At 41.2% G+C, this 27,958-nt stretch overlaps 1 protein-coding gene across 1 annotated transcript in view; it reads right to left on the bottom strand.

Moving 5' to 3' along the window:
- SELENOI (selenoprotein I) overlaps nt 1-27,958 on the bottom strand; it is a gene marked incomplete in the record, with an annotated part of 159,067 nt that overhangs the window by 112,661 nt on the left and 18,448 nt on the right. The window contains 1 exon segment of the mRNA XM_053709491.1: nt 22,704-22,772. Within this exon segment, the coding sequence (XP_053565466.1) occupies nt 22,704-22,772 (69 nt within the window).

Genomic DNA, 27,958 nt, shown 5'->3' with positions numbered 1-27,958 from the left:
GCGTTGCACCAATAAGATGCCGCACTTGCTACTGTGGCAATACAAACTGAAGGTTGCCATTGAATACCTTCAAGAACATACATCATCTTCAAATAAGCTTCCAGCTTTTTGTCCATGGGGTCCTTAAAGGAGCAGCTATCCTTTATAGGGATCGTAGTTCTCCAGAGTAGAAATAGCCCCTTCTACGTTAGGCACTGTGTGCCAAAAATCTTTTTAAATATGGGAGACGGGAGAAAGGAATCCCTGGCTTTTCCCATTCCTGTGAAATAATCTCCAGTACTACTGGCGTATCCTCCTCATTAGAATTAAGAGGGAGGGCAACCTGTGTAGCAGTAGGTGGAACAGAAACCTTACTATCTGTATGTCTAATTTTCCCAGCATAGGAAAAGCAGATAATGCCACAGATACCGCAGAAGATACATGTGCAGCAAAATCTGCAGGCAAATAAACGCCAGGAGGCTGAGGGGAACTGCAGGGCACTGACACGCCATAGAGGCTTGGGACGTATGAGGAGAAAGCTGTGGCATTGCCTGAACAGCATCATCCTGAGAGACATTGGGCTCAGAGGGCAACATTTTATCTTTAAATTGAAGTGTTCTAGCTAAGCATGCAGCACATAATTGCATAGGCAAAACAATTTGTGCCTCTAGGCATAACAAGCATTTGTCAAAAAACACACAGAGTCTTGGTCCATGTTCATAATACTAGATACAAAATTCCCCAAATTGTAGAATTTTTTAAAATACACTATCACTAAGAATTTTTAATACCACAATTTGGCTGTCAAAAGTCTCAAAAGATTGTATAGTAGATCGACACTGAAGAGACTGAAATTCAATGACGCCACTCCGCTCTGTGAATATCCGACAGCAGAGAGAAGTCACATGACCAGCAGAGAGAGGAAACTATGCAGCAAGTAAAAGGCGCGCGTTTCCCTCTGCCTACAACATAAGATGCAAGTAGCTGCAGCTGGTTTCAAACTCAAGCAGTTTGTCAGCCTGTTCTAGCTAAGCGAGCAAAGAAAACCAACTGACAAATTTTAAGTTTATACATAAATCCCTGTATAAAACAAAAGCACATACTAATGAAGTATTTCAACAAAATTAGCCCAAAATTTAAGTTTAAAAAGTTCCAATAAAGGGAAGATTAACCCATTGAGTCTGAAGACTCGCCAGAAACACTGGCCCTCAAGCTCCATTTGGAGCTTGATAAATGGGCCTCCTAGTCTCAACATACATAAATATGCCTGCCCCCTGCCAAAGAAAATCCTGTATAAATTATTTTAAAAATGTCCCCATCTACTGCATATGACATAGTCTTCTGAAGTGCAAGTCTCCAAGACCTAGAAGACAAAAAGCACTTACCGGCAGTCTAGCTGTCCGGCAGGAAGACAGCTCACAAGGCGTGAAAGGACACATACTCCTTACAGAGACCTATAGAAAAAGAAAGAACAGAGTAAACAACTCTGGCTTTCTGTACCATGGGCAGTAATGTGTTAGGAAACAAAGCAAGGACTACCTCACAACTTCCTAACTGCTTAAAAGCCACCACTACTCTACTGAAGAGATTGACATGGACTCAGCTAAACACAAATCCTAGCTTGCAGGGAAAAGTACCCGAAAAAGGAATTCATTTATTCAGACACCAAACTTCACCTCCTCCATTGACAGAGGCAAAGAGAATGACTGGGGATTATGAGTGGGGGAGTGACACATAAAAGCTTTGCTGTAGTGCTCTTTGCCTCCTCCTGCTGGCCAGGAGTGATATTCCCACTTGTAACTGAACGACGTTGTGGATTCTCTTTATCCAAGGAAACAAAAAGGATGTCCCCCTAGGGTCAAAGAAGGACATTGTATCCACCAAGTAAGAGATTATAGTTGAAGGGGTTCGCAAGCGGAAGTGGGCAAATAACAGCATCTGAAACCGCAGACCCACTACCTCCATGCATAGAGCTACTGATGAAATGAAGCATGTTGCAAGGACAGACCCGCCTTCTGGAGATAGAGTTCTATGGAACATTGATTCTCCAACCATAGCTTTGGAGGAAAGAGAGAACATTTGGTTATGAGCAATAGTTAGAGGAAAAGCCTGCACTAAGATACACTCAAGATAAGGGGCAATTAAAATCCCCTGAGCTCCGAGCACTGCCAATAAAGTTCCTAGCACCTTTACAAGATGTGAGAAGCAGTATTCAGACCTAATGGAAGGATGACAACTAATAGAATTTGTCAAATTATGCAAACGTTAGTAATTGAGGGTGATCCTTTTGGATATAGATGTGCATCCTTGGAAGCGGATTATTTGAGCCACCAGACCCTTCACTCTGGGAAAAGGTCTCTCAATCAGGTGGTTTTCAATCAGATTGTGGACCGTTTGGGTACTCCGGAGATTTCATGGCATCGCCTGAATCACAAGCAGTCAAGGTACCCGCAAGCAGAGTTGCCCTATGCCTTAATATCCCCTTGGCGGTACCAGCTAGTTTATCCGTTTCCTCCGATAGTAGTTCTTCCACATGTAATCATTCGATTGGAAATGGATAATGGCTCAGCAATCCTTAACTCCTGCATGCCACTCAACCTGCTTGAAGATTGATTCTTTCACAGAGGGGTTTCTCTGAGTCTGTTATTAATACTCTCATTCAGGCTTCTAAGCCGGCCACCAGACGCATCTATCATAAGGTGTGAAGAAGGTATTTATCTTAGAGTACTGAGCGGGGTTACTTCTGGCATTCGGTGCGAATTGCACACATTTTACAGTTTCTTCAGGAGGGCCTAGATAAGATTATATTGGCTTGTTCCCTTAAGGGCCAGGTACTGGCACCCTCTGTTTTATTACACCAGAAATTGGCTCTGCTACCTAAAAGTTCAATCCTTTGTACAGGCTTTGAGTAGGTTCAGATCTGTTGTAAGATCTATTGCTTCTCCATAGAGTCTTAATTTGTTTCTTACGGTTTTGCAACATCCTCCTTTTGAACCTATACATTTCTTAGATTTAATTTTTTTTATCTTGGAAGGTGTGTTTGCTGGCCATTTCTTTAGCTCGTAGAGTTTCCAAGCCATCTGCACTTGCTTGTGATCTGCCTTATTTAGTGTTCAATATGGATAAGGCAGTGTTGAGAACTAAATCAGGTTTCCTTCTAAAAAAGTGGTTTTGACAGATAACATCAAGCGATTGTTGTACCTTCTTTATGCACTAACCCTAGTTCTTCTAAGCAGAGTCTCTTACATAATTTGAATGTCGTTAGGGCATTGACGTTTTACCCTCATGACCCCTCATCAATCTACCAGTTTGTTTGTTTTTTGTTTGGGTAAACGTAAGGGCCAGAAGGCTACTGCAGTATCCTTGTCTTTTTTGTTAATTAGTTTTATTTGTAGGGCTTACTTGGAGTCTGATCAGCAACTGCCTAACAGTATTACTACTTATTCTACTCGTTCTGTTTCAACTTCCTGGGCCTTCAAGAATGAGGCTTCAGTAGAACAGATCTGCAAGGCTGCAACCTGGTCTTCCCTGCATACCTTTACTAAGTCTTATCAGTTTGAAATTATTGCCTCGGCATAGACGGTATTTGTCAGGAAGGTCCTTCAAGTGGTGGGCTTATTTAGTAGGTGACCTTACCTTTGTATCGGTTCCCAAGAGTAAAGATTTCCGTGGACTCTCACTACCAATAGAAAGAAAACAAAAATGTATTCTTACCTGATAAATTATTTTCTCTCTTGGTAGTGAGAATCCACTGCCCTCCCCATTTATTTCTGGTGGTGGCAGTCTTAGTTTTGCACCTCTATACCCCTTTTAATTCTCTTACTTTTCTCTATCCTTGGCTATAAGACTACTGGGAGGGAGGGGGGAAGTAGGAGGGATTTTTAAGAGCTCTGGTCTGAGGTGTCTTTACATCCTCTTGGTGGCCGGGTTATGTATTTCCCAAGAGTAAAGATTCTTGTGGACTCTCACTACCAAGAAAGAAAAGAATTTATCATTAGGAAAGAATAAATGTTGTTTTCCCCAGACTATATGAAACGTGCACACAGTCATTCTAATAGTCTGTGGGCTACCAAGGTGCATAGTACATGCCTGGCTAAAACTCTCTTCTTCCCCTCTGTGGGGAAAAAAAGGGTCCCAGATCATTTAGAGATGTGTAGATTAGGACTTCATAATTCGCCTCACTCCTTGATGAGGCAAAAAAAAAACAGAATTTATGCTTACCTGATAAATTACTTTCTCCAACGGTGTGTCCGGTCCACGGCGTCATCCTTACTTGTGGGATATTCTCTTCCCCAACAGGAAATGGCAAAGAGTCCCAGCAAAGCTGGTCACATGATCCCTCCTAGGCTCCGCCCACCCCAGTCATTCGACCGACGGACAGGAGGAAATATATATAGGAGAAACCATATGGTACCGTGGTGACTGTAGTTGGAGAAAATAATTCATCAGACCTGATTAAAAAACCAGGGCGGGCCGTGGACCGGACACACCGTTGGAGAAAGTAATTTATCAGGTAAGCATAAATTCTTTTTTCTCCAACATTGGTGTGTCCGGTCCACGGCGTCATCCTTACTTGTGGGAACCAATACCAAAGCTTTAGGACACGGATGAAGGGAGGGAGCAAATCAGGTCACCTAAACGGAAGGCACCACAGCTTGCAAAACCTTTCTCCCAAAAATAGCCTCAGAAGAAGCAAAAAAAATTGGCAAAAGTGTGCAGTGAAGACCAAGTCGCTGCCTTACATATCTGGTCAACAGAAGCCTCGTTCTTGAAGGCCCATGTGGAAGCCACAGCCCTAGTGGAGTGAGCTGTGATTCTTTCAGGAGGTTGCCGTCCGGCAGTCTCATAAGCCAATCGGATAATACTTTTAAGCCAAAAGGAAAGAGGTAGAAGTCTCTTTTTGACCTCTCCTTTTACCAGAATAAACAACAAACAAGGAAGATGTTTGTCTGAAATCTTTAGTAGCCTCTAAATAGAACTTTAGAGCACGGACAACGTCCAAATTGTGTAACAAACGTTCCTTCTTTGAAACTGGATTCGGACACAAAGAAGGTACAACTATCTCCTGGTTAATATTTTTGTTAGAAACAACTTTAGGAAGAAAACCAGGCTTAGTACGCAAAACCACCTTATCTGCATGGAAAACCAGATAGGGCGGAGAACACTGCAGAGCAGATAACTCTGAAACTCTTCTAGCAGAAGAAATTGCAACCAAAAACAAAACTTTCCAAGATAGTAACTTAATATCTATGGAATGTAAAGGTTCAAACGGAACCCCTTGAAGAACTGAAAGAACTAGATTTAGACTCCAGGGAGGAGTCAAAGGTCTGTAAACAGGCTTGATCCTAACCAGAGCCTGAACAAAAGCTTGAACATCTGGCACAGCTGCCAGTCTTTTGTGTAGTAAGACAGATAAAGCAGAGATCTGTCCCTTTAGAGAACTTGCAGATAATCCTTTCTCCAAACCTTCTTGTAGAAAGGAGAGAATCTTAGGAATTTTTATCTTATTCCATGGGAATCCTTTGGATTCACACCAACAGATATATTTTTTCCATATTTTATGGTAAATTTTTCTAGTCACAGGTTTTCTGGCCTGAACCAGAGTATCTATAACAGAATCTGAAAACCCACGCTTTGATAGAATCAAGCGTTCAATCTCCAAGCCGTCAGTTGGAGGGAGACCAGATTTGGATGTTCGAATGGACCCTGAACAAGAAGGTCCTGTCTCAAAGGTAGCTTCCATGGTGGAGCCGATGACATATTCACCAGGTCTGCATACCAAGTCCTGCGTGGCCACGCAGGAGCTATCAAAATCACTGAGGCCCTCTCCTGACTGATCCTGGCTACCAGCCTGGGAATGAGAGGAAACGGTGGGAATACATAAGCTAGGTTGAAGGTCCAAGGTGCTACTAGTGCATCTACTAGAGTCACCTTGGGATCCCTGGATCTGGACCCGTAGCAAGGAACCTTGAAGTTCTGACGAGACGCCATCAGATCCATGTCTGGAATGCCCCAAAATTGAGTTATTTGGGCAAAGATTTCCGGATGGAGTTCCCACTCCCCCGGATGGAATGTCTGACGACTCAGAAAATCCGCTTCCCAATTTTCCACTCCTGGGATGTGGATCGCAGACAAGTGGCAGGAGTGATCCTCCGCCCATTGAATTATTTTGGTCACTTCTTTCATCGCCAGGGAACTCTTTGTTCCCCCCTGATGATTGATATAAGCAACGGTCGTCATGTTGTCTGATTGGAACCTTATGAATTTGGCCTTTGCTAGTTGAGGCCAAGCTCTGAGAGCATTGAATATCACTCTCAGTTCCAGAATGTTTATCGGGAGAAGAGACTCTTCCCGAGACCATAGACCCTGAGCTTTCAGGGATTCCCAGACCGCGCTCCAGCCCACTAGACTGGCGTCGGTCGTGACAATGACCCACTCTGGCCTGCGGAAGCTCATTCCCTGGGACAGATGGTCCAGGGTCAGCCACCAACGGAGTGAATCTCTAGTCTTTTGATCTACTTGAATCATTGGAGACAAGTCTGTATAATCCCCATTCCACTGTTTGAGCATGCACAGTTGTAATGGTCTTAGATGAATTCGTGCAAAAGGAACTATGTCCATTGTTGCAACCATCAATCCTACTACTTCCATGCACTGCGCTATGGAAGGACGAGGAACAGAATGAAGCACTTGACAAGAGCTTAGAAGTTTTGATTTTCTGACCTCTGTCAGAAAAATCCTCATTTCTAAGGAATCTATTATTGTTCCCAAGAAGGGAACCCTTAACAGGATATGTGTGCAACAGAGTGACACACAACCGGGCGCTAACTTAGAATAAAATAAGGATAAAAATCAAGCCTGAATATCAAAAGTACTAAATGACATAATATACATACCCTAGTACATAAAAAAATAACAATAGTATAAATAATTAAAAAACTTCAGTCCAGGAAAAGATCATATATATATAGTCCGTTTTGATAAATTACTTACAGTCTTTGCATATCAGGAGTATTAAATAATGTATTGTAAAATAAAGTGAATGGTCGCTGCTCCTCCAAAGTAGGGGTAAACTCCAGGGTCCCAAACAAGATAAAACCGATCCTTATGGCAGTGTTTCCAAGGATGTATCACAGATCAGTTCACGTTGCCGGCTTTACAGTGCTTCGCTAATACATCGCTTTGTGGAGCTGAAGTTCAACCTCCAAGGATTTTGAAAGAGTGCTTTACTTATCGTGAGATTGCAAGAAAAGTGACTGGCACCGTTTTGTTATGAGTAGTTCACTCTGTTTACAGCATTACAGTGCAATCTGTGTCTCAGTGCTATAGTCTGGCACATTTTACTACAGTAATTGTCACTATTTTACAGCTCTTTTGACCCCTGGCGGGATCCGTAGTCCAGGAGTTGTCAGTGATCCAGCACTCCTTGAGACGGCTACAGGAAACGTCATCAGCCCCGCGACTGCAGAGCGGGTGTGTTCGTTTGCAAAGCCGGCAACGTGAACTGATCTGTGATACATCCTTGGAAACACTGCCATAAGGATCGGTTTTTGGGACCTAGCAATCGGCTATTATATGCATAAATTTATGCACTATCTTGTGAGTGTTCAATTTGTTATTTGTCTGTTGCTTGAATAAAAACTTTAAATATTGCACTTGAGTCTGCGCTCTTTCCCTTCTATCATTCACAAGAAGGGAACCCTTGTTGACGGGGACAGAGAACTTTTTTCTTTGTTCACCTTCCATCCGTGAGATCTGAGAAAGGCTAGAACGATGTCCGTATGAGCCTTTGCTTTTGACAGGGACGACGCTTGTATTAGAATGTCGTCCAAGTAAGGTACTACTGCAATGCCCCTTGGTCTTAGAACCGCTAGAAGGGACCCTAGCACCTTTGTGAAAATCCTTGGAGCAGTGGCTAATCCGAATGGGAGGGCCACAAACTGGTAATGTTTGTCCAGAAAAGTGAACCTTAGGAACTGATGATGTTCTTTGTTGATAGGAATATGTAGGTACGCATCCTTTAGATCCACGGTAGTCATAAATTGACTTTCCTGGATGGTGGGTAGAATCGTTCGAATAGTTTCCATTTTGAACGATGGTACCCTGAGAAATTTGTTTAGGATCTTCAAATCCAAAATTGGTCTGAACGTTCCCTCTTTTTTGGGAACTACGAACAGATTGGAATAAAATCCCATTCCTTGTTCCTTTATTGGAACTGGGTGTATCACTCCCATCTTTAACAGGTCTTCTACACAATGTAAGAATGCCTGTCTCTTTATTTGGTTTGAGGATAAGTGAGACTTGTGGAACCTTCCCCTTGGGGGTAGTTCCTTGAATTCCAGGAGATAACCTTGAGAAACTATTTCTAGCGCCCAAGGATCCTGAACATCTCTTGCCCAAGCCTGAGCAAAGAGAGAGAGCCTGCCCCCCACCAGATCCGGTCCCGGATCGGGGGCTACTCCTTCATGCTGTTTTGTTAGCAGTGGCAGGCTTCTTGGCCTGCTTACCCTTGTTCCAGCCTTGCATTGGTTTGCAGGCTGGTTTGGGTTGTGAGGCATTACCCTCTTGCTTAGAGGATGCAGAATTAGAGGCTGGTCCATTTCTGCGAAAGGGACGAAAATTAGGCTTATTTTTAGCCTTAAAAGACCTATCCTGTGGAAGGGCGTGGCCCTTTCCTCCAGTGATGTCTGAAATAATCTCTTTCAATTCTGGTCCAAATAAAGTTTTACCTTTGAAAGGGATGTTAAGCAATTTTGTCTTGGATGACACATCCGCTGACCAAGACTTTAGCCAAAGCGCTCTGCGTGCCACGATAGCAAACCCTGAATTTTTCGCCGCTAATCTGGCTAATTGCAAAGCGGCATCTAAAATAAAAGAGTTAGCCAATTTAAGTGCGTGAACTCTGTCCATAACCTCCTCATATGGAGTTTCTCTACTGAGCGACTTTTCTAGTTCCTCGAACCAGAACCACGCTGCCGTAGTGACAGGAACAATGCATGAAATTGGTTGTAGAAGGTAGCCTTGCTGTACAAAAATCTTTTTAAGCAAACCCTCCAATTTTTTATCCATAGGATCTTTGAAAGCACAACTATCTTCGATAGGAATAGTAGTGCGTTTGTTTAGAGTAGAAACTGCCCCCTCGACCTTGGGGACTGTCTGCCATAAGTCCTTTCTGGGGTCGACCATAGGAAATAATTTCTTAAATATAGGGGGGGGGGGAACAAAAGGTATGCCGGGCTTTTCCCACTCCTTATTTACTATGTCCGCCACCCGCTTGGGTATAGGAAAAGCGTCGGGGGGCACCGGAACCTCTAGGAACCTGTCCATCTTGCATAATTTCTCTGGAATGACCAAATTGTCACAATCATCCAGAGTAGATAACACCTCCTTAAGCAGTGTGCGGAGATGTTCTAATTTAAATTTAAATGTCACAACATCAGGTTCAGCTTGATGAGAAATTTTTCCTGAATCTGAAATTTCTCCATCAGACAAAACCTCCCTCATGGCCCCTTCAGATTGGTGTGAGGGTATGACAGAACAATTATCATCAGCGCCCTGTTGCTCTTCAGTGTTTAAAAAAGAGCAATCGCGCTTTCTCTGATAAGTAGGCATTTTGGATAAAAGATTTGCTATGGAGTTATCCATTACAGCCGTTAATTGTTGCATGGTAATAAGTATTGGCGCACTATATGTACTAGGGGCCTCCTGCATGGGCAAAACTGGTGTAGACACAGTAGGAGATGATGTAGTATCATGTTTACTCCCCTCATTTGAGGAATCATCTTGGGCAATATCATTATCTGTGGCAGTACTGTCCTTACTTTGTTTGGACGCTATGGCACAATTATCACATAAATTTAAATGGGGAGACACATTGGCTTTCATACATATAGAACATAGCTTATCTGAAGGTACAGACATGTTAAACAGGCTTAAACTTGTCAACAAAGCACAAAAAACGTTTTAAAATAAAACCGTTACTGTCACTTTAAATTTCAAACAGAAAACACTTTATTACTGAATATGTGAAAAAGTATGAAGGAATCGTTCAAAATTTACCAAAATTTCACCACAGTGTCTTAAAGCATTAAAAGTATTGCACACCAAATTTCGTTTTTAAATTTAACCCCTATACAGTCCCAGCTATAGTCTTTGCTAAGACCCAACCAAGCCCTGAGGGGAATACGATACCAAATGACGCCTTCTAGAAGCTTTTTCAGAGATTTTTAGACCCTCACACATGCATCTGCATGCCCTGTTCTCAAAAAACAACTGCGCATTAATGGTGCGAAAATGAGGCTCAGTCTATAACTAGAAAGGCCCCCTGACTGAAAAAGGTGTCCAACACAGTGCCTGCCGTTTTATAAGCGTTCCCCAAGATTATAAATGCCAATTGTTAGCCTAAATCTGAATAATATGCCCAAATAAAGCAATCGATTTAGCCCATAAAAATGTCTACCAGTTTTTTAGCCCATATTAAGCCCTTTATTCTGTTTGTTTGACTAAGAAAATGGCTTACCGGTCCCCATGAGGGGAAATGACAGCCTTCCAGCATTACACAGTCTTGTTAGAAATATGGCTAGTCATACCTTAAGCAGAAAAGTCTGCTAACTGTTTCCCCCAACTGAAGTTACTTCATCTCAACAGTCCTATGTGGAAACAGCAATCGATTTTAGTTACTGTCTGCTAAAATCATCTTCCTCTTACAAACAGAAATCTTCATCCTTTTCTGTTTCAGAGTAAATAGTACATACCAGCACTATTTTAAAATAACAAACACTTGATAGAAGAATAAAAACTACATTTAAACACCAAAAAAACTCTTAACCATCTCCGTGGAGATGTTGCCTGTGCAACGGCAAAGAGAATGACTGGGGTGGGCGGAGCCTAGGATGGATCATGTGACCAGCTTTGCTGGGACGCTTTGCCATTTCCTGTTGGGGAAGAGAATATCCCACAAGTAAGGATGACGCCGTGGACCGGACACACCAATGTTGGAGAAAAGACTAAGTTATACAGGTGATTAGGAGGGATTGAAAGCTCTGGAATGTAGGCAGTTTTTTCCTCCTTCTAGTGGACTGGAGTTTAACGCCACATGTGATGACTCATGGGCTCTCACCATCATAAAAACATAATTTATGCTTACCTGATAAATTCCTTTCTTCTGTTGTGTGATCAGTCCACGGGTCATCATTACTTCTGGGATATAACTCCTCCCCAACAGGAAATGCAAGAGGATTCACCCAGCAGAGCTGCATATAGCTCCTCCCCTCTACGTCACTCCCAGTCATTCGACCAAGGACCAACGAGAAAGGAGAAACCAAGGGTGAAGAGGTGACTGTAGTATAATTTAGAAAATATTTGCCTGCCTTAAAAAAACAGGGCGGGCCGTGGACTGATCACACAACAGAAGAAAGGAATTTATCAGGTAAGCATAAATTATGTTTTCTTCTGTTATGTGTGATCAGTCCACGGGTCATCATTACTTCTGGGATACCAATACCAAAGCAAAAGTACACGGATGACGGGAGGGCTAGGCAGGCTCATTATACAGAAGGAACCACTGCCTGAAGAACCTTTCTCCCAAAAATAGCCTCCGAAGAAGCAAAAGTGTCAAATTTGTAAAATTTGGAAAAAGTATGGAGCGAAGACCAAGTTGCAGCCTTGCAAATCTGTTCAACAGAGGCCTCATTCTTAAAGGCCCAAGTGGAAGCCACAGCTCTAGTAGAATGAGCTGTAATTCTTTCAGGAGGCTGCTGTCCAGCAGTCTCATAGGCTAAACGTATTATGCTACGAAGCCAGAAGGAGAGAGAAGTAGCCGAAGCCTTTTGACCTCTCCTCTGCCCAGAGTACACGACAAACAGGGAAGACGTTTGTCGAAATTCCTTAGTTGCCTGCAAATAGAACTTGAGGGCACGAACTACATCCAGATTGTGCAGAAGACGTTCCTTCTTTGAAGAAGGATTCGGACACAAGGAAGGAACAACGATCTCTTGATTGATATTCCTGTTAGTGACTACCTTAGGTAAGAACCCAGGTTTTGTACGCAGAACTACCTTATCCGAATGAAAAATCAAATAAGGAGAATCACAATGTAGAGCTGATAACTCAGAGACTCTCCGAGCCGAAGAAATAGCCATTAAAAATAGAACTTTCCAAGATAACAGTTTAATGTCAATGGAATGAAGGGGTTCAAACGGAACTCCTTGTAAAACGTTAAGAACCAGGTTTAAACTCCATGGTGGAGCAACAGTTTTAAACACAGGCTTGATCCTAGCTAAAGCTTGACAAAAGGCCTGGACGTCTGGATTTTCTGACAGACGCTTGTGCAACAAAATGGACAGAGCTGAGATCTGTCCCTTTAAAGAACTAGCCGATAAACCCTTATCTAAACCTTCTTGTAGAAAAGACAATATCCTAGGAATCCTAACCTTACTCCAAGAGTAACCTTTGGATTCGCACCAATATAAGTATTTACGCCATATTTTATGGTAAATCCTTCTAGTAACAGGCTTCCTAGCCTGTATTAAGGTATCAATAACTGACTCAGAAAAACCACGCTTTGATAAGATCAAGCGTTCAATTTCCAAGCAGTCAGCTTCAGAGAAGTTAGGTTTTGATATTTGAATGGACCCTGAATCAGAAGGTCCTGTCTTAGAGGTAGAGACCAAGGCGGACAGGATGACATGTCCACTAGATCTGCATACCAAGTCCTGCGTGGCCATGCAGGTGCTATTAGAATCACTGATGCTCTCTCCTGTTTGATTCTGGCAATCAATCGAGGAAGCATCGGGAAGGGTGGAAACACATAAGCCATCCTGAAGGTCCATGGTGCTGTCAAGGCATCTATCATAACTGCTTCCGGATCCCTGGATCTGGACCCGTAGCGAGGAAGTTTGGCGTTCTGACGAGACGCCATGAGATCTATTTGTGGTTTGCCCCAGCGTCGAAGTATTTGGGCAAAGACCTCCGGATGAAGTTCCCACTCTCCCGGATGAAAAGTCTGACGACTCAAGAAATCCGCCTCCCAGTTCTCCACTCCCGGGATGTGGATTGCTGACAGGTGGCACGAGTGAGACTCTGCCCAGCGAATTATCTTTGATACTTCCATCATTGCTAGGGAGCTTCTTGTCCCTCCCTGATGGTTGATGTAAGCCACAGTCGTGATGTTGTCCGACTGAAACCTGATGAACCCCCGAGTTGATAACTGGGGCCAAGCCAGAAGGGCATTGAGAACTGCTCTCAATTCCAGAATGTTTATTGGAAGGAGGCTCTCCTCCTGATTCCATAATCCCTGAGTCTTCAGAGAATTCCAGACAGCGCCCCAACCTAGTAGGCTGGCGTCTGTTGTTACAATTGTCCAGTCTGGCCTGCTGAATGGCATCCCCCTGGACAGATGTGGCCGAGAAAGCCACCATAGAAGAGAATTTCTGGTCTCTTGATCCAGGTTCAGAGTAGGGGACAAATCTGAGTAATCCCCATTCCACTGACTTAGCATGCACAATTGCAGAGGTCTGAGATGTAGGCGAGCAAAAGGTACTATGTCCATTGCCGCTACCATTAAGCCGATCACCTCCATGCATTGAGCTACTGACGGGTGTTGAATGGAATGAAGGACACGGCATGCATTTTGAAGCTTTGTTAACCTGTCTTCTGTCAGGTAAATTTTCATTTCTACAGAATCTATCAGAGTCCCCAAGAAGGAACTCTTGTGAGTGGAAAGAGAGAGCTCTTCTTTTCGTTCACCTTCCATCCATGCGACCTTAGAAATGCCAGTACTAACTCTGTATGAGACTTGGCAGTTTGAAAGCTTGGAGCTTGTATCAGAATGTCGTCCAGGTATGGAGCTACCGAAATTCCTCGCGGTCTTAGAACCGCTAGAAGAGTACCCAGAACCTTTGTGAAGATTCTTGGAGCCGTAGCCAATCCGAATGGAAGAGCTACAAATTGGTAATGCCTGTCTAGAAAGGCAAACCTTAGATACCGGTAATGATCTTTGTGAATCGGTATGTGAAGGTAAGCATCCTTTAAATCCACTGTGGTCATGTACTGACCTCTTTGGATCATGGGTAAAATTGTCCGAATAGTTTCCATTTTGAACGATGGAACTCTTAGGAATTTGTTTAGGATCTTTAAATCCAAGATTGGCCTGAAAGTTCCCTCTTTTTTGGGAACTATAAACAGATTTGAGTAAAACCCTTGTCCTTGTTCCGACCGCGGAACCGGATGGATCACTCCCATTAATAAAAGATCTTGTACGCAGCGTAGAAACGCTTCTTTCTTTATCTGGTTTGTTGACAACCTTGACAGATGAAATCTCCCTCTTGGGGGAGATAATTTGAAGTCTAGAAGGTATCCCTGAGATATGATCTCTAGTGCCCAGGGATCCTGAACATCTCTTGCCCAAGCCTGGGCGAAGAGAGAAAGTCTGCCCCCCACCAGATCCGGTCCCGGATCGGGGGCCCTCGATTCATGCTGTCTTAGGGGCAGCAGCAGGTTTCCTGGCCTGCTTGCCCTTGTTCCAGGACTGATTAGGTCTCCAGCCTTGTCTGTAGCGAGCAACAGCTCCTTCCTGTTTTGGTGCAGAGGAAGTTGATGCTGCTCCTGCTTTGAAATTACGAAAGGAACGAAAATTAGACTGTCTAGTCTTAGCTTTGGCTTTGTCCTGAGGCAGGGCATGGCCTTTACCTCCTGTAATGTCAGCGATAATCTCCTTCAACCCGGGCCCGAATAAGGTCTGCCCCTTGAAAGGTATATTAAGCAACTTAGATTTAGAAGTAACATCAGCTGACCAGGATTTTAGCCACAGTGCTCTGCGTGCCTGAATGGCGAATCCTGAATTCTTAGCCGTAAGCTTAGTTAAATGTACTACGGCTTCTGAAATGAAAGAATTAGCTAGTTTAAAGGACTCTAAGCCTGTCCGTAATATCGTCCAGCGTAGCTGAACTAATGTTCTCTTCCAGAGATTCAATCCAGAATGCTGCAGCAGCCGTGACCGGCGCGATGCATGCAAGGGGTTGCAATATAAAACCTTGTTGAACAAACATTTTCTTAAGGTAACCCTCTAGTTTTTTATCCATTGGATCTGAAAAAGCACAGCTATCCTCAACCGGGATAGTGGTACGCTTAGCTAAGGTAGAAACTGCTCCCTCCACCTTAGGAATCGTTTGCCATAAGTCCCGTGTGGTGGTGTCTATTGGAAACATTTTTCTAAATATTGGAGGGGGTGAGAATGGCACACCGGGTCTATCCCACTCCTTAGTAACAATTTCAGTAAGTCTCTTAGGTATAGGAAAAACATCAGTACTCGCCGGTACCGCAAAATATTTATCCAACCTACACATTTTCTCTGGTATTGCAACTGTGTTACAATCATTCAGAGCCACTAAAACCTCCCCTAGTAATACCCGGAGGTTCTCCAGTTTAAATTTAAAATTTGAAATATCTGAATCCAATCTGTTTGGATCAGAACCGTCACCCACAGAATGAAGCTCTCCGTCCTCATGCTCTGCAAGCTGTGACGCAGTATCAGACATGGCCCTAGTATTATCAGCGCACTCTGTTCTCACCCCAGAGTGATCACGCTTGCCTCTTAGTTCTGGTAATTTAGCCAAAACTTCAGTCATAACAGTAGCCATATCTTGTAATGTTATCTGTAATGGCCGCCCAGATGTACTGGGCGCAACTATATCACGCACCTCCCGGGCGGGAGATGCAGGTACTGACACGTGAGGTGAGTTAGTCGGCATAACTCTCCCCTCGCTGTTTGGTGAAATTTGTTCAATTTGTACAGATTGGCTTTTATTTAAAGTAGCATCAATACAGTTAGTACATAAATTTCTATTGGGCTCCACCTTGGCATTGGAACAAATGACACAGGTATCTTCCTCTGAATCAGACATGTTTAACATACTCGCAATTAAACTTGCAACTTGGCTACAGTCTTATTTAACAAAAAACGTACTGTGCCTCAAAGAAGCACTAAACGATTAAATGACAGTTGAAATAACGAACTGAAAAACAGTTATAGCATCAATCCTTGTAAACAACACAATTTAGCAAAGGTCTGTTCCCATTAGCAAAGCAAAATCAATTAAATCTGAAAGCATAAAAAAAATTACTGAGTAACGTTTTTTATCACAGTCAATATATAAGTCTCACAGCTCTGCTGAGAGAATCTACCTCCCTCAAAAGAAGTTTTGAAGACCCCTGAGTTCTGTAGAGATGAACCGGATCATGCAGGAAATACAATGAGTAACTGACTGGAAATTTTTGATGCGTAGCAAAGAGCGCCAAAAAACGGCCCCTCCCCCTCACACACAGCAGTGAGAGAGAAACGAAACTGTCACAATTAGAATAAACAACTGCCAAGTGGAAAAATAGTGCCCAAACATTTATTCACTCAGTACCTCAGTAAATGCAAACGATTCTACATTCCAGCAAAAACGTTTAACATAATTAATACCTATTAAAGGTTTAATGTACTTTTTACAGAGTAATTCCAGTGAGTAAAGTATACATACATGACATATTATCGGTATGGCAGGATTTTCTCATCAATTCCATTGTCAGAAAATAAAAACTGCTACATACCTCTATGCAGATTCATCTGCCCGCTGTCCCCTGATCTGAAGCTTTACCTCTCCTCAGACGGCCGAGAACAGCAATATGATCTTAACGACTCCGGCTAAAATCATAGTAAAACTCTGGTAGATTCTTTTTCAAACTCTGCCAGAGAGGCAATAACACACTCCGGTGCCATTGTAAAATAACAAACTTTTGATTGAAGTCATAAAAACTAAGAATAATCACCATAGTCCTCTTACACATCCTATCTAGTCGTTGGGTGCAAGAGAATGACTGGGAGTGACGTAGAGGGGAGGAGCTATATGCAGCTCTGCTGGGTGAATCCTCTTGCATTTGTGTTAACCTGTCTTCTGTCAGGTAAATCTTCATTTCTACAGAATCTATAAGAGTCCCCAAGAATGGAACTCTTGTGAGAGGAAAAAGAGAACTCTTCTTTTCGTTCACTTTCCATCCATGCGACCTTAGAAATGCCAGAACTAACTCTGTATGAGACTTGGCAGTTTGAAAGCTTGAAGCTTGTATTAGAATGTCGTCTAGGTACGGAGCTACCGAAATCCCTCGCGGTCTTAGTACCGCCAGAAGGGCACCCAGAACCTTTGTGAAGATTCTTGGGGCCGTAGCCAATCCGAATGGAAGAGCTACAAACTGGTAGTGCCTGTCTAGGAAGGCAAACCGTAGATACCGGTGATGATCTTTGTGAATCGGTATGTGAAGGTAAGCATCTTTTAAATCCACTGTGGTCATGTACTGACCCTTTTGGATCATGGGTAAGATTGTCCGAATAGTTTCCATTTTGAACGATGGAACTCTTAGGAATTTGTTTAAAATCTTTAAATCTAAGATTGGCCTGAAAGTTCCCTCTTTTTTGGGAACCACAAACAGGTTTGAATAGAACCCTTGTCCTTGTTCCGACCGCGGAACCGGATGGATCACTCCCATTAATAACAGATCTTGTACACAGCGTAGAAACGCTTCTTTCTTTATCTGGTTTGTTGACAACCTTGACAGATGAAATCTCCCTCTTGGGGGAGATAATTTGAAGTCTAGAAGGTATCCCTGAGATATGATCTCTAGCGCCCAGGGATCCTGAACATCTCTTGCCCAGGCCTGGGTGAAGAGAGAAAGTCTGCCCCCCACTAGATCCGGTCCCGGATCGGGGGCTCTCGGTTCATGCTGTCTTTGGGGCAGCAGCAGGTTTCCTGGCCTGTTTGCCCTTGTTCCAGGACTGGTTAGGCTTCCAGCCTTGCCTGTAACGAGCAACAGCTCCTTCCTGTTTTGGTGCAGTGGAGGTTGATGCTGCTCCTGTTTTGAAATTCCGAAAGGGACGAAAATTAGACTGTCTAGCCTTAGCTTTGGCTTTGTCTTGAGGTAGGGCGTGGCCCTTACCTCCTGTAATGTCAGCGATAATTTCTTTCAAACCGGGCCCAAATAAAGACTGCCCCTTGAAAGGTATATTAAGTAATTTGGACTTAGAAGTAACATCAGCTGACCAGGATTTTAGCCACAGCGCCCTACGTGCCTGTATGGCGAATCCTGAGTTCTTAGCCGTAAGTTTGGTTAAATGTACTACGGCCTCCGAAATGAATGAATTAGCTAGTTTAAGGACTCTAAGCCTGTCCATAATGTCGTCTAGCGTAGATGAACTAAGGTTCTCTTCCAGAGACTCAATCCAAAATGCTGCCGCAGCCGTAATCGGCGCGATACATGCAAGGGGTTGCAATATAAAACCTTGTTGAACAAACATTTTCTTAAGGTAACCCTCTAATTTTTTATCCATTGGATCTGAAAAAGCACAGCTATCCTCCACCGGGATAGTGGTACGCTTAGCTAAAGTAGAAACTGCTCCCTCCACCTTAGGGGACCGTTTGCCATAAGTCCCGAGTGGTGGCGTCTATTGGAAACATCTTTCTAAATATTGGAGGGGGTGAGAACGGCACACCGGGTCTATCCCACTCCTTAGTAACAATTTCAGTTAATCTCTTAGGTATAGGAAAAACGTCAGTACTCGCCGGTACCGCAAAGTATTTATCCAACCTGCACAGTTTCTCTGGTATTGCAACGGTGTTACAATCATTGAGAGCTGCTAAGACCTCCCCTAGTAATACACGGAGGTTCTCCAATTTAAATTTAAAATTTGAAATATCTGAATCCAATCTGTTTGGATCAGAACCGTCACCCACAGAATGAAGCTCTCCGTCCTCATGCTCTGCAAGCTGTGACGCAGTATCAGACATGGCCCTAGTATTGTCAGCGCACTCTGTTCTCACCCCAGAGTGATCACGCTTGCCTCTTAGTTCTGGTAATTTAGACAAAACTTCAGTCATAACAGTAGCCATATCATGTAATGTTATCTGTAATGGCCGCCCAGATGTATTAGGCGCCAAAATATCACGCACCTCCCGGGCGGGAGATGCAGGTACTGCCGCGTGAGGCGAGTTAGTCGGCATAACTCTCCCCTCGCAGTTTGGTGAAATTTGTTCACATTGTACAGATTGACTTTTATTTAAAGTAGCATCAATACAGTTAGTACATAAATTTCTATTGGGCTCCACCTTGGCATTGGAACAAATGACACAGATATCTTCCTCTGAGTCAGACATGTTTAACACACTAGCAATAACTTGCAACCTGGTTATAATCTTTTTTAGCAAAAACGTACTGTGCCTCAAAGAGGTACTAAACGATTAAATGACAGTTGAGATAATGAACTGAAAAAAACAGTTATAGCATCAAACTTTAAAACAACACAACTTTTAGCAAAGGTTTGTTCCCATTAGTAAAATAACAATAATTAAATTTGACATAAAAATTACAGAGCAACGTTTTTATTCACAGTCAATATGAAATTCTCACAGCTCTGCTGAGAGAATATACCTCCCTTCAAAGAAGTTTGAAGACCCCCTGAGATCTGTCAGAGATGAACCGGATCATGCAGGAAATATAAGAGTAGCTGACTGGAAATTTTTGATGCGTAGCAAAGAGCGCCAAAAACGGCCCCTCCCTCTCATACACAGCAGTGAAGAGAAACGAAACTGTCACAATTAAAAGCAAACAACTGCCAAGTGGAAAATAATGCCCAAATATTTATTCACTCAGTACCTCAGCAATGTAAACGATTCTACATTCCAGCAAAAACGTTTAACATGATAAATACTTATTAAAAGGATTAGTGACCTTTAACAGAGTAGTTCCGGTGAAATACCATCCCCAGAATACTGAAGTGTATACATACATGTCATTATAACGGTATGGCAGGATTTTCTCATCAATTCCATTCAGAAAATAAAAACTGCTACATACCTCAATGCAGATTCATCTGCCCGCTGTCCCCTGATCTGAAGCTTTTACCTCCCTCAGATGGCCGAGAACAGCAATATGATCTTAACTACTCCGGTTAAAATCATAGTAAAAAACTCTGGTAGATTCTTCTTCAAACTCTGCCAGAGAAGTAATAACACGCTCCGGTGCTATTGTAAAATAACAAACTTTTGATTGAAGTCATAAAAACTAAGTATAATCACCATAGTCCTCTCACACATCCTATCTAGTCGTTGGGTGCAAGAGAATGACTGGGACTGACGTAGAGGGGAGGAGCTATATGCAGCTCTGCTGGGTGAATCCTCTTGCATTTCCTGTTGGGGAGGAGTTATATCCCAGAAGTAATGATGACCCGTGGACTGATCACACATAACAGAAGAAATGTAACTTATTTTTTTAGTAATAAAAAGGACAGCACGAAAAAGAGTATGTATGTATGTATTGGGTACTTGTAAAGCGCGGCTAATCACCCGTAAGGGTCTCAAGGTGCTGCTCATTTTATCAACCTCGGAAGGTCACATGACCAGCAGAGAGAGGAAACTACACAGCAAGTAAAAGGCGCGCGTTTCCCTCTGCCTACAACATAAGATGCAAGTAGCTGCAGCTGGTTTCAAACTCAAGCAGTTTGTCAGCCTGTTCTAGCTAAGCGAGCAAAGAAAACCAACTGACAAATTTTAAGTTTATACATAAATCCCTGTATAAAACATAAGCACATACTAATAAAGTATTTCAACAAAATTAGCCCAAAATTTAAGTTTAAAAAGTTCCAATAAAGGGAAGATTAACCCATTGAGGCTGAATTATCAAATGTCTGTCAGACCTGATCAGACAGTGCGGATCAGGTCCGACAGACATCGCTGAATGCGGAGAGCAATACGCTCTCCGTATTCAGCATCGCACTAGCAGCTCACAAGAGCTGCTGGTGCAACGCCGCACCCTGCAGACTCGCGGTCAATCGGCCGCCAGCAGGGAGGTGTCAATCAACCCGATTGAACTTGATCGGGTTAAATTGTGGCGATTCCTGTCCGCCTCATTAGAGCAGGTGGACAGGGTTATGGAGCAGTGGCCTTTAGACCGCTGCTTCATAACTGCTGTTTCTGGCGAGTCTGAAGACTCGCCAGAAACACTGGCCCTCATGCTCCATTCGGAGCTTGATAAATGGGCCTCCTAGTCTCAAAATACATAAATGTGCCTGCCCCCTGCCAAAGAAAATCCTGTATAAAGTATTTTAAAAATGCCAGGGATTGAACCTGCAACCCTCTAGTTGCTACAGAGCTCAGCCACAGTGCATTAGCATGCTGAGCTATCTGTCCAGCAGTATAGGCTGCCCGAACATACATTAAAAACACTACAATACCAGTTGTGTTGGCATAACAGAGAAATATAGTGTATATCTGAGTGAAACGTGGATGGATATTTTTCTCAATTATACTATGTTGCTAACTGTATCACATATATTCTAGAAGATAGATTAATAGTTACATTCATGTCAGCGTCAACCAATAGTATCTTGTATTGTAAATATTGGCATGAAATTAAAAAAGGTTCCACGTTTCACTCAGATATACACTATATTTCTCTGTTATGCCAACACAACTGGTATTGTAGTGTTTTTAAGGTATGTTCGGGCAGCCTATACTGCACTCTTTTTCCTGCTGTATTTTTTAATACTAAAAAATAAGTTACATTTTACACTCATAATTAGTAACATTTGTTACGCTGTTTCTTTGGACTTAGAGGCATTTCTTTTTTTCTAACCCTGCTCTAGGGGTGTTTTGTATATTAATTAAAATATTTTGTCTCTGAGACAATACTTGCCATCATTAATAATCCACTGGCTGTGGCACGTAATGCAGCATTCAGTTTTTGGTTGAAAATGCCGTTTGTTAACAAGGCACAATAATTAATTGCACAAGTAGACTTGAGTACAATATATTGTTTCTTTTTTTTTAAAGTTGTTTAAAGGGACATGAGGGAGCAATGCCCAAAGGTCTTATGTGCTAGTGATCAGCAGCCCTGTATGGTGGGGGTAATCACACAGCTAAATCTTACAGAGTGACATACCAATTACTCCCAGCATGGATGGGCCTAGGCAGTGCCAGTTCACAGATAGTGTTTGAGCAGCGGCTGTGAGAAGGCATGCCTGAGAATCCGGTGTTGCAAATTAGCGCACACAGCGATCTGCATTGCAAGCTTGTATCCAGCATTAGCTACTTGATAGAGCATAAAAAGGAGAGTAGGAGTGAAAGGATATACATTAAAGAAGCAGAAAATCAGAAATGATTGGGTATGAGTGGCTCTGATAAATCTGTATGATGTAAACTGAGTTCAACCCATGAAACCACTATACCATATAATTGCCCTGCTGCAATGGACATGGATATGTAAGTAAACCTCCCCTTATACTATAGAGTGCTTACATTGTACTGCCACTTGCATATTCTCTTATAATAAATTATAACATTTTATGACAGATTCCCCAGTAACCCTTAAGACACCTGAGGGGTAAATGTATTCTTTGTAATCCCAGCACAACAGAATTTGGCTGCGCTATACAAATAAATAATAATAATAGTTCTCTGCTAGCAACATGACAATAATAAAACGCTTTAGCACATTAAAGCATGTTATCACTGCGTTTTAGAGCCCATTTAACTATTACAGGGTGCAAACTAAGCTTCACTCATTGTGTACAGTATACAAATGCTGATGAAAGTTTATGCAATTATTTAGTGCTTGCACTTAAGTACTAACAAGAAGATAAACAAAACATGCAATATAATAGTTTACGTTTAGGTAACATGTAATGACAGACTTACATTAACTATTGAATTCCAAAATGGGTGCATCACATACAGGGAGATAGGATTAGTGTCCACTGCGCTATACTGTAAAAGAGTAAACAAAATAAATGTCATTACAAATCCTAAATTCTTCAATATCTATAATATAACGATATAGAATACCAAGACAGAACACGCTGTGATCAGAGATGTCATCACAAAAAATGCAACATTCTTGCCTCAAGAACAGGGCGCATTCAGAAACTGTTAGTATTTTCACTTTGCAGCACTGCTCCACACCAGGTTGTTCTTTTCAGACAGGGATGTGCTCTGGCGGCACTGTGTAAGTTTCCCTTAACACAATGCAGTCAAATTGAAATGCTGTTTGATTAAAACAGTTAAAAATGGAGCAGCAAAGTGGTAGTGATATTAATTGATGACTGGCTCTCAGGGATTTGTTCAACCCTGCACCCCTAGCCTGTCCAGGCTTTCAAAGCTGTGACTCCTGAATGTAAGATGTTCTTATGAGCAATACATATTTAAAAGGTAAAAATGTGCGGATAGTGTAATATCTCAAGAGCATGGGAAACACAATCTTTTAAAAAGAGAATTTTTTAAAAAAAAAAAAACTTTTTTCTCTACAACTTATTTCCAATATAATTTCAACTGCTGCAATACAAGTTAAAAATTGCTTTATTCTCCTCTTAATCAACTAACAGCAATTGAGCTAGTGCAATTGAGCTAGTTGAATTCAATTGAAAAGGACCTGCAGAAACATTTTCATTACAATTATGAAGAGGAATAAAATATTTGTGAGAATTTACTAAAATGATTGATCTGTGAAACCCTATCTAAATAAGTACACAGAATTAGAATCAACATTCATTACACAAACTTTAGGGTTAAAGTCCTGGGAAAGTTGTTTACCTAATCCTTTCAACAATCAGCGGATGTTAAGTAATCTTGTAATGTGCAACTGAGCAGGTATCAAGATAATAAGTTTGATAGCTTTAATATAACCTATTAGGCAATGCTTTGCTCATAGATAATAGGAGACTAAATTCTTAAATAATAGCAGGTTGTTAAAAGGGACATAAAACTCAGAATTGTTTTCATGATTCAGCAAGAAGTAAATTGGGAAGTTGTTTAAAATGGTGTGCTCTATCAAATTTACTTCATTCTCTTGGATCTTTTCTTGAAGGAGTAGTGATTAACTACTAGAATGGCTCATCCAATGTGTTCAGCTAATGACAAAAGTAAAATATATGCAGCCATCAATCATCAGCTAAGCTCCCAGTAGTTCATTGCTGCTCCTGAGCCTGCCCAAGTATGATAACAAAGCAAATAAGATAGAGGTAAATTGGAATGTTGTTTAAAATTGCATGTTCTATCTGAATCATAAAAGTTAAAATGTTGACTTTGCCATCCCGTAATGCATTTATATTGCAAACTTTACACTTTCCAAAATCAACAGATGTTCTGTGATTCAAAACATATTGGTTCCAGTTGTATTAAAGGGACAGTCTATGCCAAAATAAACTTTCATGATTCAGATAGGGCATGTAATTTTAAACAATTTTCCAATTTACTTTTATCACCAATTTTGCTTTGTTCTCTTGGTATTCTTAGTTGAAAGCTTAACCTAGGAGGTTCATATGCTAATTTCTTAGACCTTGAAGCCCACCTCTTTCAGATTGCATTTTAACAGTTTTTCACCACTAGAGGGTGTTAGTTCACGTATTTCATATAGATAACACTGTGTTCGTGCACGAGAAGTTATCTGGGAGCAGGCACTGATTGGCTAGACTGCAAGTCGGTCAAAAGAACTGAAAAAAGGGGCAGTTTGCAGAGGCTTAGATACAAGATAATCACAGAGGTTAAAAGTATATTATTATAAATGTGTTAGTTATGCAAAAATGGGTAACAAAGGGATTATCTATCTTTTAAAACAATAAAAATTCTGAAGTAGACTGTCCCTTTAAATACAAAATATAGACCAATTCATATTCCATTTGAACATATGTTCAGCCAAGAAGGTCCATCTTGCCTCTCCATATTATCTGAAGTGAAATCCAAGGAGCCATGACTCCCACAAGTTTACTACTGGCTCCTAATTTTATTTAACGTTTGTTACTTGCCGGTAAATCCATTTCACACAAATTTATTAACCCTTTGTTCAAATAATCCTTAGGATTGATTCAGACAATTCAAACATTCTTGGATTATGTTTCTATAAATGATTTCTTATCCTGTCAAAAGTAACGTAAAATCTCTTGTTACAATGATCATTATAAGAGAAAAAGCTAGAGTGGGCGACCATGCTTGAAACACAAGTACTGTACAGGGAGGTGCTAATAAGAGGGAAGCACAAAAAGCACAAATAAATAGTAACTTTGATTATAGCGACTGCAACAATATAAAAAAAAGAGTGAGAACAAGAGACCATTAAACAAACAAGTTGACCATCTAGAGATAAGGCGTGCAAAAGAACAAAACAGAGCGCCAACTAGAACGAAAATAAGTGATCCATAATGCAATGGAGTAATCTTTAAATGTTCAAACAATAAACAATACAATAAAACACCAGGTAGCCTACCATAAGGCCCGTAAACATTTTGAAGTAGAGACTTTAGAGGAAGACATAATGACCTTTAAGGTGGGCATAGGTTAGTAATAGTGCATGCAAGGTGATAGATCAGGTCATGTGTCTGAATGACATCATGGGGTCGCATAGTGTAGCTCCAGTCTTACTTCTTGTAACCTGAGTCACTACCTCTGATAAAGTTTCTACTTTGAAGCAAATAAGGACCTTATGGAACAAGATTTGTCATTGAAGTTCTATTCTTGCGCCTAAAAATGAGCACACGATTTAATGCCCCTTTTTATCATTCTAAAATGTACCTAAAAATCGGCTAATTTAACTGTAAAATTCTCCTACTCAGTTCAAGTTTGCCTAGAAACGACAAAAAAGGACAGATTGCTGCAGTCATATTTTCCATTGTACATCTTGATAAATCGACTAGTTACTTGCTTATTTTTTTGTGCGTATAGCAGACATAAAGTTCCCCTTCAGATGTGAGCATTAACAAGAGAATTTGCTTATTCTCAATGATAAATGAAGAGCATATACATATAAAAAAGGTAAAAAAAAATCCAAACTTATTCTTAAGTCCAATTTTTTTTTTTTTTAAATAAAACTATAAAAAAAAAAAAAAAAAAACACACAGTTTATGATAGTACTACTATCTGTATGCAAAAGTTAAAGTGAAAGTCAACCCTAGCGTTTTTGAAACGCTAGGATTGACTATTTAAACAAATAAAGGACTTTCATTCATGACATATAAGATACTTCATGTAGAAAGCTCCTTTATTTGTTTCGATTGCCGTCCTGAGCTGCTAAGTAAGCCCACGGCAGATTGCGGTTTTGCTTGAGGGGTGACGGTTTCACCTCTAAGCCACTAGTCGTGCGTTAAATCCGGCTTCGCGCCCTTGGGAGCCAGATTTACTGAACGGCTATTTGCCAATAGGTGAAAACGTCACCTCTTAGCAAATATTTTTTTTTGCCGTGGGCTTCGTAAGCAGCTAAGAACGGCGATTGGTTGAAACAAAGGAGCTTTCTACATGAAATATCTTATACTTCATGAATGAAAGTCCCCTTTATTTGTTTCAATAGTCAATCCTAGTGTTTCAAAAACGCTAGGATTGACTTTCACTTTAAACATTATATAAAGCTACCTTTAGGTTGCATGTATAAGCTGTATTATGACCTGTAAACATTGCCTAAATGACATGAGATACTGTTGTTTATACTTGGTCCTATCCCCTCTCCAAACTGTCCCATTTTAAAGATACAAATATTCCAAAATTCAAACCTTTTCCAGTCTCAAGTAGTTTGGATAAAGGGTTTTCTACCTGTACTAATTCGACTATGGAAAAAGCGAAGAAAAAAAAAAATACTCTCTTTTGTTTTATAAATTTGGGCGCACAAGTAAAATTCTTTACTGCACAAATCTCTCCTCTAAAATTAAGGTACTTACCAACCAAACAATGTAAATAAGATAAATCTGGTTATAATGGGTGACAGCACATTGCATAAGTAAAAGGTTTACAGCGACTGCACAACTGGTGAAGTTCACCACAAGGCTTGCAGCAACTGCAAAAATGGCGAGGTTCACCAAAAAGCTTGCAGCGACTGCAAAACTGGCGAGGTTAGTTGCAAGGCTTACAGTGACTGTAAAACTATATTAGTCAAATTGAAAAAGTAAGATAACTACTCTAGTTATGGATAACTGCTATAAGCACACATATGTCCCTGGGTAAACTAGGCATTTTACTAGAATGGGAAAACTCATCCTGTCATACTTGAAGCTGCCTTTGACAAACTTAAAGAACTTGGTTTCCTCTTAGGGAAATATAAAATGCTACGGCTGGAAATATTAACTTCTCCTTCAAACATGAGAGAAAAAAAAATATATATCCAGTTTTACCCATTACCCCCCATTGATTCAATTATTTCCACTGTAGCATTTACGGTCAGAAAGCATGTTCCTTAAAAGGTGAGGAGATCTAAATACCAAGCGATCTTACAAAAGTATATAGTAAGTGTTACTATGGGAATGTAAAATAATAATAATAAAAACTTCCTTACAGCTGAATCTACTATGAAGGTAATTGCTGAACACTGAGGAAAAACATCCTATGTGACTGAATAGCTTACCTTAAAGTGAATGTAAAGTTGAATGAATGAGTGTCTAGTTTTTAAAAATACTATTAAAAACAGGGGCACTTTCATTCATTAAAGTTTACATTGCAGCGTTTTTTTAAATACTTACCTTTTTCTTTAGTAAACCCGGACCGGCGATCCTCCACCCGCAGCTCCTCTGTACTTACCTCAGCAATGACTAAACATCTTCCTCCAATCACGGCGTGCACCCCAGAGCGTCCATCTCATGAGGCCACGCCGTGATTGGAGGAAGCCGGTTTCATCATTGAAGTGCCAGATCGCGGTCTGGATTTCCTAAAGAAAAGGTAAGTATTTAAAAAAAAAAAATGCTGCAATGTAAAGTTTAATGAATGAAAGTGACCCTGTTTTAAATAGTATTTTTTTTTTAAACCGGGCACTCATTCATTCAACTTTACTATGCACAGAGACCATAGTGGTTGGCAAATGTTTTTTTTCATAATTAAAACAAATAAAAATAGATTGTTTATTTTAACACTTTACAGGATGTAAGATTGAAAACTGCACTGCTCAGTTCTAAAGCCAAAACCAGACTAAGCTGACAACCAAA

Source organism: Bombina bombina, chromosome 4 (genome assembly GCF_027579735.1).
Source record: "Bombina bombina isolate aBomBom1 chromosome 4, aBomBom1.pri, whole genome shotgun sequence".
NCBI classification, from domain to species: Eukaryota; Metazoa; Chordata; class Amphibia; order Anura; family Bombinatoridae; genus Bombina; species Bombina bombina.
The sequence above is the reverse complement of the archived record's forward strand: the minus strand, read 5'-3'. Positions and strand labels throughout refer to the sequence as shown.